We start from the raw sequence: 13,835 nt of genomic DNA, 5'->3' as shown, positions 1-13,835 counted from the left end.
CAAGTATAGAGCAAGTCTGCCTTAATGTAATTAAAAAGCAAGAGAGCAGTAGGCTGGAAGTGGCTGGAGGTTTTAGGAAGTGCAACATAGGAGCCACATATCAACACTATGCACACCAACACCCACATTTAATTACAGCCTCGTTTTCACACAGTGCAACGCTTACCATTCACAAGCAGCAGACCCAAGGAGGGGTCCTGACCACCCTCTGGATAACCTACCTCCCTTCAGCCCACCCAAAACAAAGAGTATGCTTTGTGCCCTTAACCACTTCCTACCAGGACTCTCTGACACTCACTTTCGTGGCTTTTCATGGCGTACACATCAACAGAAGGGTCAAATTCCCCAGGCCCGAAGAACCGTGGGTAGTTGAGGAGGTTTCCTGGGCTGTCTGGAGGGGTCCCGTAGGAAGAAATGGGATTCCCACCAATGCCGTCGTTCTCACACTCTTCATCCTCAGCTCGATCCTCTACTTCCATCTCTTCCTGCTCTGCCCGGTCAACATCATGAATACCTACCAGCAGGCTGTAGTCCATGATCTTTAGCTGAGCTAAAAACTGGGAGGAGGGAAGCAATAAGGATAAAGGGATTTCAGTTGGGGGAGGGGTACCTGCAAGAAAAACTCACCTAAACTTTAGCAGATAGCCAGTGCTGGCTCCTGGGCACATGATCTTGTGGCTGGAATAGGGACTGAGACCTTGGCTCTGGAAGAAAGTGTGACTCGCCCCAAGGGGACATCCTGAGCCAATACAGAGCTGGGAGGAGAACTCAGGAATCTTGCCTCTGAGAACTTGACGTGTGTGTATGTGTTCATGCACACAAGCTTGAACTGAGCACAGACTGATACCAACAGTGACAGAACAAACTGACTGCCATCTCAGTAGTGGGGAGAAGATGATTTTTGGTACATCTTGTGCCAAGCTAGGTTGTGACCAGGAAACTAAGGCAATATGAACAAGCTGTTGCTTTAGCTCTAGGCCACCTGAATAGTACAGAGACCCCTCTTGTACAGTCTCAACCTCTCAGGTACCCATGGGGTGGACATGCTTTTGCTTCCCTCTTCAGGGAATTGGGCAAAATACCTGCAATATGTAGCACAGTCCTTTGCTCCCTCCAGGTGATCCAGAGGGAAAAGGAGGTTTCCCGTTTGGGATAGAAATGCCATGAACTTGTGAGAGGATCATACCAGGTAAGACCTGGACAGTGGGATAGATCTAGGCCAGGTAACTAATAACAGAAAAATCAGTCTGTAGGGCTTTCTAACATGACACACTCAGAGGAGCTGGAGCTGCTGAAATATTGGCACCATGGATCTAGTAAGCAGCCAGTTTTCACCTCCCCGCTTCCCCGCAATGAGACGACACTGAATAAACCAAAAGGACCCTCTGGTGTTGGATGCTGTCAGGGTACAGACAGATGCAATAAATTTATACTAGCGTAGAATGATACTGGTATGAGATGTAACCATTGCACAGTAACATCTGCATGCTCCCATAGCATAAGCATAGCAAAGTAAGTTCAGCAAAAAACACTGTAACTTTAACTTTTTTCATTTAGGTTTACCCCAGGTTTGTGTTCCCTTTTACACTGTAGGAGTGGGCATACACAGCACTTCCATTGTAACAGATGATGCTCCCTCCCAAATGGCAATTCCTTCTTCTCTTTTAACATGCTGGAAAGTTACATCTGCCTGAAGCCTCAAACAGGTTCATGCATTAGACACACCATAGGCCTCCCATGCTAGATAAGAGTAGTGTTCCTATTGCTCTGTGTGCACCAAGGTGCTTCCTGATGCACTTGGGGCTGGGAGAAAAAAGACCTCTGCCCTTTTCTGCCTCCCTCCACCCACAACTGACTCTGTAGCAACAGCACTAAAAAACGAACAATTTTAATTGTTGCCACTGTTTCATCTGGCCAACAGAGTGCTCCACGCTGCCAAGTTGCTCACAACAGCTGAGCTGTCACCAGTTCCAAGCTGCTCACAGTGACACTACGAGCCCTAATTCAACTGTACCTCCACATCCCTCCTTAGCTTTTCCAAGAAGTTCTTTTTACTCTCCTCTCCGACATGGAGCTTCTGACCTTCATTCAAGAAGTCATTGTCTTTGAATGTTGGCAAATCCTTGGCCTATGAGACATCAAGAGAAGGGACGGGGTTAGACTACGCAAGACATTCTAAGCTGAACTCCATCATCCACAGCCATTGGCTATTTCATTCTTTGGCAAAATACTGATTTGAATAAATAAATACATGACTGCCAAAGGCAGCAGGCAAAGAACTATCTTTATAAATTAATCCATTGGCTTAGCTTTACCTAAGGGGAATGCACTGGGGATCCTGACAACAGCTTCATTTGTTTTTCTATGCTGTAACGGAAGCAGGACAGGGGACGGATCAATTGGCTAGGTCCTGCAGAAATGCTTTTTCCTTTTGCCTCTCCTCTCTGCCACTGTAAGATGCAGAACACTGGGACAGAAAAAATGTTTGGTCTGACCCAGCAGGGCTTTTATGTTCTTGTAATTTCAAAGGCTGCCAGGAATATTTGCTTCAGGCTGAAAGCTGAATCAAGTGCATTTCAGACAGAGCGGGGTCGGTCTAGCCAGTATGAAAAATAGAAAATTAAGTCATGTGGTTGTTTTCATAATAGGGAATCTGGAGAAATGTCTTCTCTCCTCCTAATGATTAAATGGAAAACCAAACCATATCATTGGGAGGACTGAATATGGACCAAGCATCTTTCCAGTTTAAATGTTTTCCATAGATAACTATGAGCACACCATTGTCTCATATTCAGCTTATGGTGTATTGCAGGGGCGGGCAAAATATGGCCCGCTGGCCAGATCCAGCCCGCCAGGCCATTCTATCTGGCCCATGGAGCCCCTAAAAAATTTAGGAAATTACTATTTATTTGCTCCCTGTCAAAGCTAGCTGGAGCCAGGGGCAGTAGGACCCAGAGGGAGCCCTCAGCTTGCTTATAGGCTTGAGCAGCCCAGCCCTGCCCACCCCCAGCCAGGTCCCTGCTTTCCTGCCCCTGCCTTGCTCCAGCACCACCTGGCTGTGGCTTCTGGCTGCAACCCAGGACCATGGAATATGGGACCTGTGCTGGTAGGGGTGTGTATGTGTATGTGAGCAGGCACAGGGGCAGAGAATGTGTGTGCGTTCATAGGGCGAGTCCCATACGTACACCCCTCCATACACATGCACCTACGCCTCCCCTCACACTGCCATTCACAAACCCCAGCCACCCTCCCCCCATACCCACTCACACTCCACCTACCCACACACCAACAGCCCCCACAATATACAAGAATAAAACTTCATTTTAAGCTATTGTGCAGTCACCTCTGCGTACACTACACAAACACATGCAAATCAAGACAACAATCTTTTTTAAATCAAATTAATGAATGTTGTAGATGATCACTTTTTAGAACATAATTTGGTATTTTTCTGGTTCTGAGATGGCAAAACTCGCTGAAAGGAGTACTTCTGGGGGCAAGGGGAGGAATTTCTGGTAGCAAAGGTGAGAGGTTGGGGGGTGGGACTTCTGGTCATAAGATGTCACCCAGGGGGAGTGACACCTGTCAAAGGGCCGGGCTACACATACAGCCCTTGACAGCTTGCCGAAACTCAGCAAGTGGCCCTCCACCCAAAATAATCGCCTGCCCCTGGTCTGTTGTAACCCCCTGGCCCTTTTCTGTAAAAGTATCCTTCCATGAACAGTTCTACAACCCTTCTGTACAATTTGGGATTATATTTGTTTATTCTTAGAATGATGTGCCAATCCTCAACCCTCTTATAAAAATATTATATCAAGGGTCTGATATAAAGTGTTTTTTTTCCCCTCTTGCCTGGTTATTTGAAAGTAAACTCATAACTTCAGATATAAAAATCAGTAAACTCATAAAATCAGACAACTGAACAACAGTAAGGTGGCAACAGGTTATGACAAGGGACTGGAGCTTTAAAATGTGAAGTAGGAATTCCCAACTTGTGAGATGACACATTTTTGGGAGTCCTCTGTGCAAAGAGGTGAGAGAATCATCCAGGCAGAGACACTGAGATCAGCCAATTTATCATTCTCAGCTCACTCTTCTTGAGTTTAGAACACCTTCCTAGGGAAACAAAAAACTCTTCTGCAATTTTTGCAACAACTCATGACCCTGACTGACTGTGCTCAACTATGTTCAGTTGTTCTGCTGTTTGTTGCATCCCATCCCTTCCTGAAAACCTTTATAGCATCATAGGAAAGTAGGATTGGAAGGGACTTCACAAGGTCATCTAGTCCAGCCCCTGCTCAAGGCAGGATCATTCCTGACTAATCCATCAATCCATCCCAGCCAAGTGTCTGTCCAACCTGCTCTTGAAAACTTCCATGGATGGAGATTCCACAACTTCTCTAGGTAGTCTGTTCTAATGCTTGAACACCCGCAGAGTCAGAAAATTCCTCCTAATCTCCAATCTAAATTTCCCCTGCCAAAGCTTGAGGCCATCACTCCTAGTCCTCTCTCTTTGGCCATCTCCATCTTCTTTGTAATCACCCTTCAGGTATTTGAAGATACTCAGTCTTCTCTTCTCCAGATTAAATAACCCCAGTTCCCTTAGCCTCTCCTCATAAGTCCTGCCTCCTAAGTCCCTAATCATTTTTGTGGTTTTGCATTGAACTCTTTCCAAACTGTCCCCATCCTTTTTGGAGTGTAGGGCCCAAAACTGAACACAGTACTCCAAGTGAAGTCTCATGGTGCAGAATAGAGCAGAAGAATCACTTTCCTTGATTTGGAAATGACAATTCTGTTAACACAACCCAGTACACCATTAGGTTTTTTGGGGGGGAGGGATTCGCAACAAAAGCACACTATAACCCTCTGGTTCTTCCCTGTGTAAATATTCTCCCAGACCAGATGCTGCAATTTCAGTAAAACCTTTCATGGTGGCATTCAATATGGAAGTGCTTGCAGAATCAACATTGTAAGTGAGAAGCTCTTTGGAGCAGAGACCTCAGGCCAGATTCCCAAAGGTATTCAGGTGCTAAACACCTTTGGGTGCTGTTTGCTTAGTGGGATTTGCAAAAGCACCTATCCTGGTAGAGTGAGTGCCTAACTTCTGATGTTCCACCATGCCTTCACAAACCCCTGCAGAGCCATATCACTGCCAACCTGCAGGCAACCTCTTGCATAGTTACTATGCTCTGCTTGACATGCTCTTAGAGCTGCTCAGACCATGATTCAGTGAATCTTTGACAAGGTGAATCTTCTGTTTAGTTGGTAGTTCAACTTGTCCCCACTTTTCTTCACTGTTCAGTGCTCCTTTAGTCCAAAGAAACAAGCAGCTGGACCCACCCCACTTCTAACCTATGTTAGGAATGAGAGACAGTCCTCGAATAGGCATGATAGTAGGATCATCCTTACCTTTTCTTTATCACTTGCTTCCCTGGACACTGTTGAGCCCTGATAAGAAGAGGAAGACATTGTATTACATTATATTACATTCACCTGCAGGAGCCATCCAATTAATCATCACTAAAAAGTATTGACACCATATCTTACAAGTTTATTTTACAGCTTTTTTGCTTCTGATTAACAGGATCCTTCACACAAAAATATGTATTTTAAGAAGCCAATGTAAACAAGACAGTCAGGGCTGGCTGGAGAACTCAGTCCCTGCCCCCCATGTTATACAGTCTCTCTAATACTGTACCCAAGGATTTAAGCACTGCAGTTTGAAACCTTGATTTACAAAAAACCTCACACTTGATCAAGAGAAGAGACTGCCACCTTCCTTTATAAGTGCCTGCTCCTAGCTATAATGGGTGGTAGGATGCTAGACAAGATGTCTCACTGGCCTGTATATCAATCCCTACATGAACCGTTTTCTCTTATTGCCCCTGGCCTGAATATTGGGGGCCAAGGGTGTGAAAATCCTGACCCTACTAAAATGAATGACAAAACTTCCCCATTGACTTCAATGGTGATGATACAGCCTCAGAGAGCCATCTGCACATTCAGTTACACTCATGGAGGCAGAAGAGACTGGTAGCGGATACAAAACTGAGATAGTTACAAGCCAGTTTGCTGGTGTTTCTCTTGGTATCTGAGCCAGACATGGGTGTCTACATTTTCAATTCTACCTCCATGACACCTGAGTTCATGGCTTCTCTCTGCATTAGCCTGCAAAAAACCTTCTAAGCTTTACTTAATGAGATGCAGCTCATGTGCTCACTGAAGAAAAGGTGGAGCTCTATTTAGTGAGGTTCATTTGGGATAGGGACTCATGATAAAGCTGAGCTAACAAAGAGAAGCAAATATTTTGCTTTAATGCTGAATATTTTTGAATATCCAGGATTACCTGGGTGCTTATCTTGGCTACAAACTCTATGAGACTTCAAAGCCAGGACCTAGAACTTCCTACCTTCCACACTCAACCACCTCTCTCCCTGAAAGAGAGCCGCAAAGCACAAACTGCTTGTGTGTCCTCTTTACAATTCTTCTGTCATATAAAGCCATCTTCAGTGTTATCAATTTGAGGTCTCAATCACCTTCTTTTCATCGAGGGGATTTACTGAGTTTCAGAGAGGTTAAGATGACCCTGGACGTGCTGTGATGGGACTTGGTTGTACTCAGTAAGTCCTTCTGCTTCAGGGAAGGGCTGGCACAAATGCCGGTCAAATCTTTCAGCCTCAAGTGATAACCCCATTTAGGCTCTCCAAAGTTTGACAAAGTCCCCCATAAAAAAAGAATTTAGAACTTTGTTGATTTGGTTTACAAAATACAATTAAGATACCCCAGAAGTAGCACCTGAGTACATCTTTATGGGGAAAAAGACAGGAAGCCTTAAAATCTGTGGCTTACTAACCTGGAATGGACTTGGCCCTGCCCAACCCTTACCTTCAGGTCATACTTCCGATGCACAGTCAGCCTGTGACTAAATACATTCCTTGTGACAACCATATAGGTTTCCACACCATCCACAGTAAGGCGGTACATGCCAAGAAACTGGGGAAGAAGTGTGTTTCCATGGCATTCCACTATGAACTGAAGAGGCACAGGGTGAAAAAAAAAGAAGATATCACACTATGGATCTCTTGGAGTGTTACACCATAAAATCATAGAAAATTAGGGCTGGTAAGGACCTCTGCAGGTCACCTAATCCAACCTCCTGCTCAAGGCAGCCAGGTGACAAACTAGATTTCTAGTTCCACTCAGCCTGGGGCTGTTAATAACCACCCAAAACCTCCACTCAAGAAAAGGAAGAGGACACATAATAAAACAAGATGCCACAGCAGGATGGCTAACTGATCCTGCAAGAGGGGAGTAGAGCACTTCCAGATAAGCCAATTGACTTACCACACATTACCCTTCACTCCACCCACTAACAGAATAGCCTTTCCCCTATCCTATTCTGCTGGGCAGAATGATCCCACATGTCTCAATACAGTCTGGGTCTCTACAGCTTTCAGGCACTGGCAAGTTGATACTTTGGTGGAAGCAGATCAAAGGTGCCGATATTATTAGAAAGTGTGCTGTTAAGCAGATATCTGGCCTCTGGCAAGTTCAAGATCCCACAGGGCTCTGAAAGGGGTAAAAGGAGACTATAGGGCCACTGACAACCAGCAGCCTCCACCTAAACAAGCTCGCCTGCGCTGTACTGTTGGTAAGCCATAGGTAGGGCTGAAACGGTATCTTTCTTTCAATCTGAGTGCTCCCCTGCTATGCATTATATATTCCAAGACACTATCCACCTCCCAACCCATAGGCTTCTAGACTCACCGTACCTGATGGTACTTCTTCAAGATGTTGTGCATCTCAGCTACATCTTCACTTGACACTGCCTTGATGACAAACCTCCTGTCATAGGTAGTGAGGAAACGGGCCCCACAGCGACCTTGGCTGTCACTGTTCACAGGGGCACTTCGGGTTACAGAGTTCTGCAGGGAGTCAGAATTAAAATAAGAGAGGGGGGAGAGGAGGTGTGATATTGGTCAGAAGAAACAGGAATGCTGTACATCTTTGAAAGAACAGATAAGGCATTTGAAAAATGGTGGGTTGACAGCTCTGGCACTCTCTATTTATATTCTCAACAAGATACATGGGACGGTCTTTCAACTCTGTGCATGTACAGCACCTGGCATGGTGGGATCTTAGTCACTGGTTGGAGTTTCTGAGTCCCATGCTAATTCCAATAAAGGGAGCTGTTGGATACTCTATAGTTTTGAAGATCAGGTCGCTTAAATAAGTGCCTTTATATAGAGCCCTGTACCCTAACTTTGGGCCTACATTTTGAACGTGTTGGTCTTCAGTGTCCTAACACATTTAATTCCACTAACACATACTGGAGGAAGGAAGCCGTTGCTAAAGCATCATTATTATTTGACAGGGTGAGAAAAGTGTGAGAGTTCATGATGCACCTGGCTCCACATCTTCTAGATTTCCTCCAGCCTCCAGACAGTAAATTTGGTATTTCTGACACTTCCAAGGCATAAAAGACAAGCAGAAAATAGTTACAAATTTAACACAAATTCTGTATTGATAAGCAAAAGTGTAATTGCTTGGAAATTCTTCACAGGCCATCTTTAAATCCAAAGCCAGCCTTTTCCTCTGCTGTTCTTATTCAGAGAACATAAAAAGCGGCTGTTCTTTCTTTACATTCCTCTCCCCACCCTTTGCAATGAGACACTGCGACTTCTTGGCACTCATTGCATAAGTAGAATATCAACGTTGAGCTGCAAAGCAATCCATTATGGTAATCTGTGTGCAATAAAACCCTCTCCTTCTGTTGACCACATCATTTAATGAGTAGCCTCAGGTCCAGAGGAAGATAATACCTTGGAAAACAACACTAGAAAGGGTAGCAGCGCAATACAATTTACTTAGCCAATAAGGCCAGATCCATTATAGATAATTTCTACCCTCCTTCCCTCTTAAAGAGTTTTCCAGCACTATGACCTTAGTCCTGCTTCATTGGTGGTGACAGAGTGGGGCCAGCAGTGGAACAGATGGCATTCAGAGATCTGCTGGCACACTATGCATTGTTTTTTTTTTCCTGGGTGCACCAAGCCAGGTTAGATAATATGGTGGTCAAAATGCCAGTGGATAGTTTGCACTTGCCCCCTCAGTGCTACTACATCAGTGAGACACTAAGTCTAGCATAAAATAAACATCCTCTTAGACAGTGGGAGCTCTTTTGTACTGGGGGCTTTGTGATGTTGAGCATGTTACAGATGCAAAGAGATACATCGATACATTGGTCCAACATTGGATAGGCACTAATGCAAAGAAAATTGATTATATCAGAAAAATTGGCCTGATGTGGCCAATAATTTGGCCAGTAAATGCCTGTGTGTGCATGCAGCCAGCCACAGCGCAGCACACAGGCAGCAAGGAGCACAGCCCAGCAGTGTGGAGAGCTGCATGCAGCTGGTAAGTCTGTTCTGGTAGACAGGGAGAGAATAAGCAGATCAACACCCCCATGAAGTGAGAGAGGGAGTAGGGCAGGAGATGTGGCAGGGCGCAGGACAGAACAGAGGCTTGTCTGGGGGGTGAGGGGTAGGGAGCAGCTCCTGCCACTGCATACACCCTGGGAGAGTACTGGGGGGGTGTGCCCCCACATCTGCATGGGGTGGGGTGGCACAGGGCAAAGCAGGCTGCAGCTGTGCCAGGTTCTTCCCAGCCGAGGGCTGGGGTGAGGGGCTGAGCTGCGCAGCATTTGGCGTGAGTGGCAGTGGCACTGGGAAGGGGGGGAGGAGATACATGCACAAGACTGCAGCCACCCCAAATTTTGCTGTAGCCCTCCCCCATAGCCTCTCTTCCAGTGCTGCTGCCACCTGCCCTGAGCACAGCGCAGCCCAGCCACCCCCAGCAGGAAGAGCCTGGTGCAGCCCCCGACCCCAGCCCACCCCACCCCACACATATCTGAGGGCATGCGCCTGCCACCCCCCCCCCCGCCCTCCTGGGGCGCACACAGCAGCAGGAGCCGCTCCCCACCATGCCCCCCAGACAAGCTCTGGCTCTGTCCCACGCCTGCCCCGGCCCGGCAACCCCTGCCCCATTCCCTCCCTAACCGTGAGGAGGTGTTGATGCCTCTCCCCTTCTACCATAACAGACTTACCAGCTGGACACATCTGTATTGAAAATTGGATCGGTATTGGCCAATATGCCTCCTTAAAAAAACCGGCTATCAGTATTGGCCCCCAAAATCTCTATCGGTGCACCCGTAGCAGAGACAATCCCTGCCCCAGACAGCTTGCTATCTAAGTACCTTTAGGAGGCAAGGCTCAGCTCCTCAAACCTATTCAAATACTTAAGTTCCATCAATGTCCTTTAACAAGCTGGACTTCCAACTCTTCCAACAAGCTGCAGACCTTCAGTTGAGCACTAAGGTCAAACCAACCTACCCATGAGCTTTTCAGTCTCTAACAAATGGATACAATGAGATTCTCAGCACTTTCCTGCTGCCCCTCATTCTCACCTGCTTGACAAGAACAGCTCACTTGCCCCTTTTCCACTTTGCTTATAAATTATATAGGAGGTAAAGGTTACAACATGGATCCAGGTCCTCGGTACCAGATGCTGCACATACGTAAGAAGCCATCCTTGCCCTGAACAGTTTCCTGTCTACATAGACAGGAGAGAGAGGAAGTGAGGAGCAGTAGAGGCAGAAAGAGGTGAAGCAACCTGTGGAAGGACACACAGGAAGTCTATAGCACAGCATAGAACTGATCTCCAATCCAGTGCCCCAGCTATGAGACCAGCCTTCCTCTCCTTTAAAGATCAACTCCTTTCCCAGCCCATTTGTTTCCCCTATGGGTAAGCCTGCGTTTTATCTGACTCCAACGTACTCTTCATTATTTTGCCATTCCCTTACCTATTCAAACAAGCCAATGCCCACATTTGTATACATGCTCACACATGCACATCTGTATAAAGGATACGGGTTTTTTTCAGCCAGATATACATGTATGTCTTAGGATCTCCATGGCAGATGATGTTTTGTTCCATGTTTTTATGCTAGTAATTAATATTCATTCTTTTCCACCCACACGGCTTTGTGAATGTGAACCAGCAGAGGGAGCCTGGTTGTCTGCTCTTGCAAGGCACTAGACAGGGAGGTGAACAGAGTCTCATTGAGAAAGTAGGGGATTTTTCAGAGTCTAACTAAAAAGAAATCGAGAGGAAAGACTTTTATTCAGAAAAAAGCCTCTGAAGCATTTTATGTTTAAATGCAGTTGAGGAGAAATTCTATAACTGTCAATGGTTTCAGAAACAGTCAGGAAAAGAGAGGTGGGGAGGGAGGAAAGAAAATCTTATTTCTTGCTGACGTTCACAAATCACTAAGTGCTGTGTAGTCTAACACCCACCACCTCCAAAACCAGACTTGCTACCATAATGCCTGTTTCCTTTCTTATAGGCAAGACAGGAAGCAAAAATCCTGACCATATGTGGACATTACAGGGCTCAGAATCCAAAATGTATGTTATTGCCTTTCCTTCCAGCACACGGTGTTAATCTTACCAGGCTGGCTAAATTCCCATCCAGAAGCAGGCGACAATAATGATAAAGAGCTCTGAAAGCAAACCATGAGGAGAGGTTAAAGGAAATAGGTATGTTCAGTTCGCAGCAAAAGTGATTAAAAAGGGGCATAACAGTAGCCTACAAATATCTGAAGGACTGCCACACAGAAGAGGGAGAACATCTTTTCTCGTTTGCCATAGAGGGCAGATCACAGAAGCTGGCTCAAGGCAGCACCAGGGCAGATGGTTTAGATTGGATATCAGGAAATACTTCTTCACTGCTAGAACAGTGAGGCAGTGGAACAGGCTGGCTGGGGATGTTGTGGGTCTCCATACCCGGAGGTGTTCAAGAAGAGGATGGACAAGCATTGGTCAGGGATGATTTGGGGTAGCTATATCTATACTATGCTATGTGTATTTCCTACACTTCTGAGCTTTGCTGTTTGCCATGTGGAGCTGGGAAGGAATTTTTCCCCCTCCTGTTTCTGCATGTGTCAGGGATTGGGGTTTTTTTTGCTGTCCTCTGAATTATTGGGTGTTGGCTGCAGCCAAGTCTGGGGACTGTGATGGGGTGTGCCAAAGCTCCTGCTGGCACTAAAACCCAGAGGTTCCTGGCTGACGGGTCTCGCCCCTTTGCTCAGGGTCTGTCCGATCATCACATCTGGGGTCAGAAAGGAATTTTACCCCATGGGCAGATTGGTAGGGACTGTGAGGGCTTTTGTTTTTTTCTGTAGAAGGGAGCATGACCCTCTTCCTTGGATCTTGAGAATATTTTAAAAACCCTTGCAGCAGCTGAACACTGACTGCTCCAGCCCCGCCTTCTTTACCTGTGGCAGTTTAGCCGCTGTCTTGTAATTGTGTAACAGGGTTGATTTGTATATTTTTAATAATAGGTTAAATAAGGATTTGTATGGGATAGTTTGGAAAGGGATGATCCTGCCTTAGGCAGTGGGGTGGACTAGATGACCTCCAGAGGTTCTTTCCAGCCTTTCTTTTTATGATTCTATGAACTAATTACATCCTGCCTACCTAAGCTTAAGCTGGAAGTTCATCTGAATACAGCATGCTCCACTTCCTGTCTTAAACACTGGAACAACATGCTCTTAAAGAGCTAACATGTTCCACCCTGGAGGTGGGAGAAGTGTTCCCTCTGCAGTGACAGGCACCACATAAATGACAGATCAGGCAAGAAAGAAATGACAAGATAATGAGTGTTTCCAGGTAAGTTTTGTATTATTCAAAAGCTGCTACTCAGAAAAAAAGATATCTAGGCTACATAAAAACATATCGCAGCACATTAGCCAGAGGACAAAAATAATAAAAGCAGAGAAAGAAGCTTAACTACTTTCACAGGAACAGGTGTGAGAGGCAAGTTCAAGCGTGTGAAACCAACACAGTTATTTCTTAAAGACACCCGCATCCAGATCAACTATGGCTAGGATGGGCTAGTCCAAACTTCCACCTCAAGACTGGGATAAAGCCTGGCATGAAATCAAGCCAGCAGACCAGGCAGCAGCAGCACTTCCTTTGTCAGTACAAAGTAATCACTGTGCAGAAAATGCAGTTGACAGCTAAAGGAAAAATAGGAAGATTTGGCAGGCTACAGCCAGGCTCTTCCACACCATCAGGAGGGCCTCCATGTTTCTGAAAGACAGGCACTAGTTCATTTGGCTCACACGGGCTATGTGAATGGGCTCTCCTGGGATTTCTCCAGACTCCAAAGAGCATAGGTATCAAATACATCATACTACAGGTCCTGACACCTTCCCCCAGGCTGTATGTGTCACGACTATTCACACCTTTACAGTGATACCAGAGACAGGCCCAAAGGGCACAGCCCACGGACACTGGGTCTATTAGAAGCACACAGCCTATGCCATGCCGCTGTGTCCAGCAGTAGGACATGCACTTATGCTAAGCATAAAACCAGTGATTCTCAACTTTTTTAGACTCAAGGCCTCTCTCAAAAAATACAAGCTCATAGCTTTCACTTGTTTTTTGACTACAAAAAAATAATAGAGCAATTCTTCTGTCGCGAAAAACTCAGAAAGCCCACTGCAGGTCAGAACGGTTTTGGTATTATGGATTCCTATGGGAAATTTTTGGTCTATCTTGTGAATGATGTTTGCACATCTAACAGTGTTAATGCTGCGTGTCATCTTTAAAAGGATCTCAAGGCACTCTAGTTGAGGATCACTACATTAAATACTTCCAGCACAAAAGGGCACCATCAATAGCCACCACCCAACTCACTTCTGCATTCTTCTAATCAATACCAGTAGCCAAATGTTGGATGTTTGCTTTTTACATTCTGGTGCCTTTTACGGA

At 45.8% G+C, this 13,835-nt stretch overlaps 1 protein-coding gene across 1 annotated transcript in view; it reads right to left on the bottom strand.

Moving 5' to 3' along the window:
* PIP4K2B (phosphatidylinositol-5-phosphate 4-kinase type 2 beta) overlaps positions 1–13,835 on the bottom strand; it is a 38,842-nt gene that overhangs the window by 6,394 nt on the left and 18,613 nt on the right. Inside the window, exons 4-8 of the mRNA XM_090044561.1 lie at positions 7,773–7,925; positions 6,886–7,032; positions 5,410–5,448; positions 2,015–2,128; positions 299–557 (exon numbers count right to left, since the gene is read on the bottom strand). Of these exons, the coding sequence (XP_089900687.1) occupies positions 299–557; positions 2,015–2,128; positions 5,410–5,448; positions 6,886–7,032; positions 7,773–7,925 (712 nt within the window). The remainder of the gene's footprint in view (positions 1–298; positions 558–2,014; positions 2,129–5,409; positions 5,449–6,885; positions 7,033–7,772; positions 7,926–13,835) is intronic.

Source organism: Crocodylus siamensis, chromosome 4 (genome assembly GCF_052110815.1).
Source record: "Crocodylus siamensis isolate JL-2025a chromosome 4, ASM5211081v1, whole genome shotgun sequence".
Taxonomy (NCBI): Eukaryota; Metazoa; Chordata; order Crocodylia; family Crocodylidae; genus Crocodylus; species Crocodylus siamensis.
Note: the sequence above shows the minus strand (reverse complement) of the source record. Positions and strands in the feature narration are given on the sequence as shown.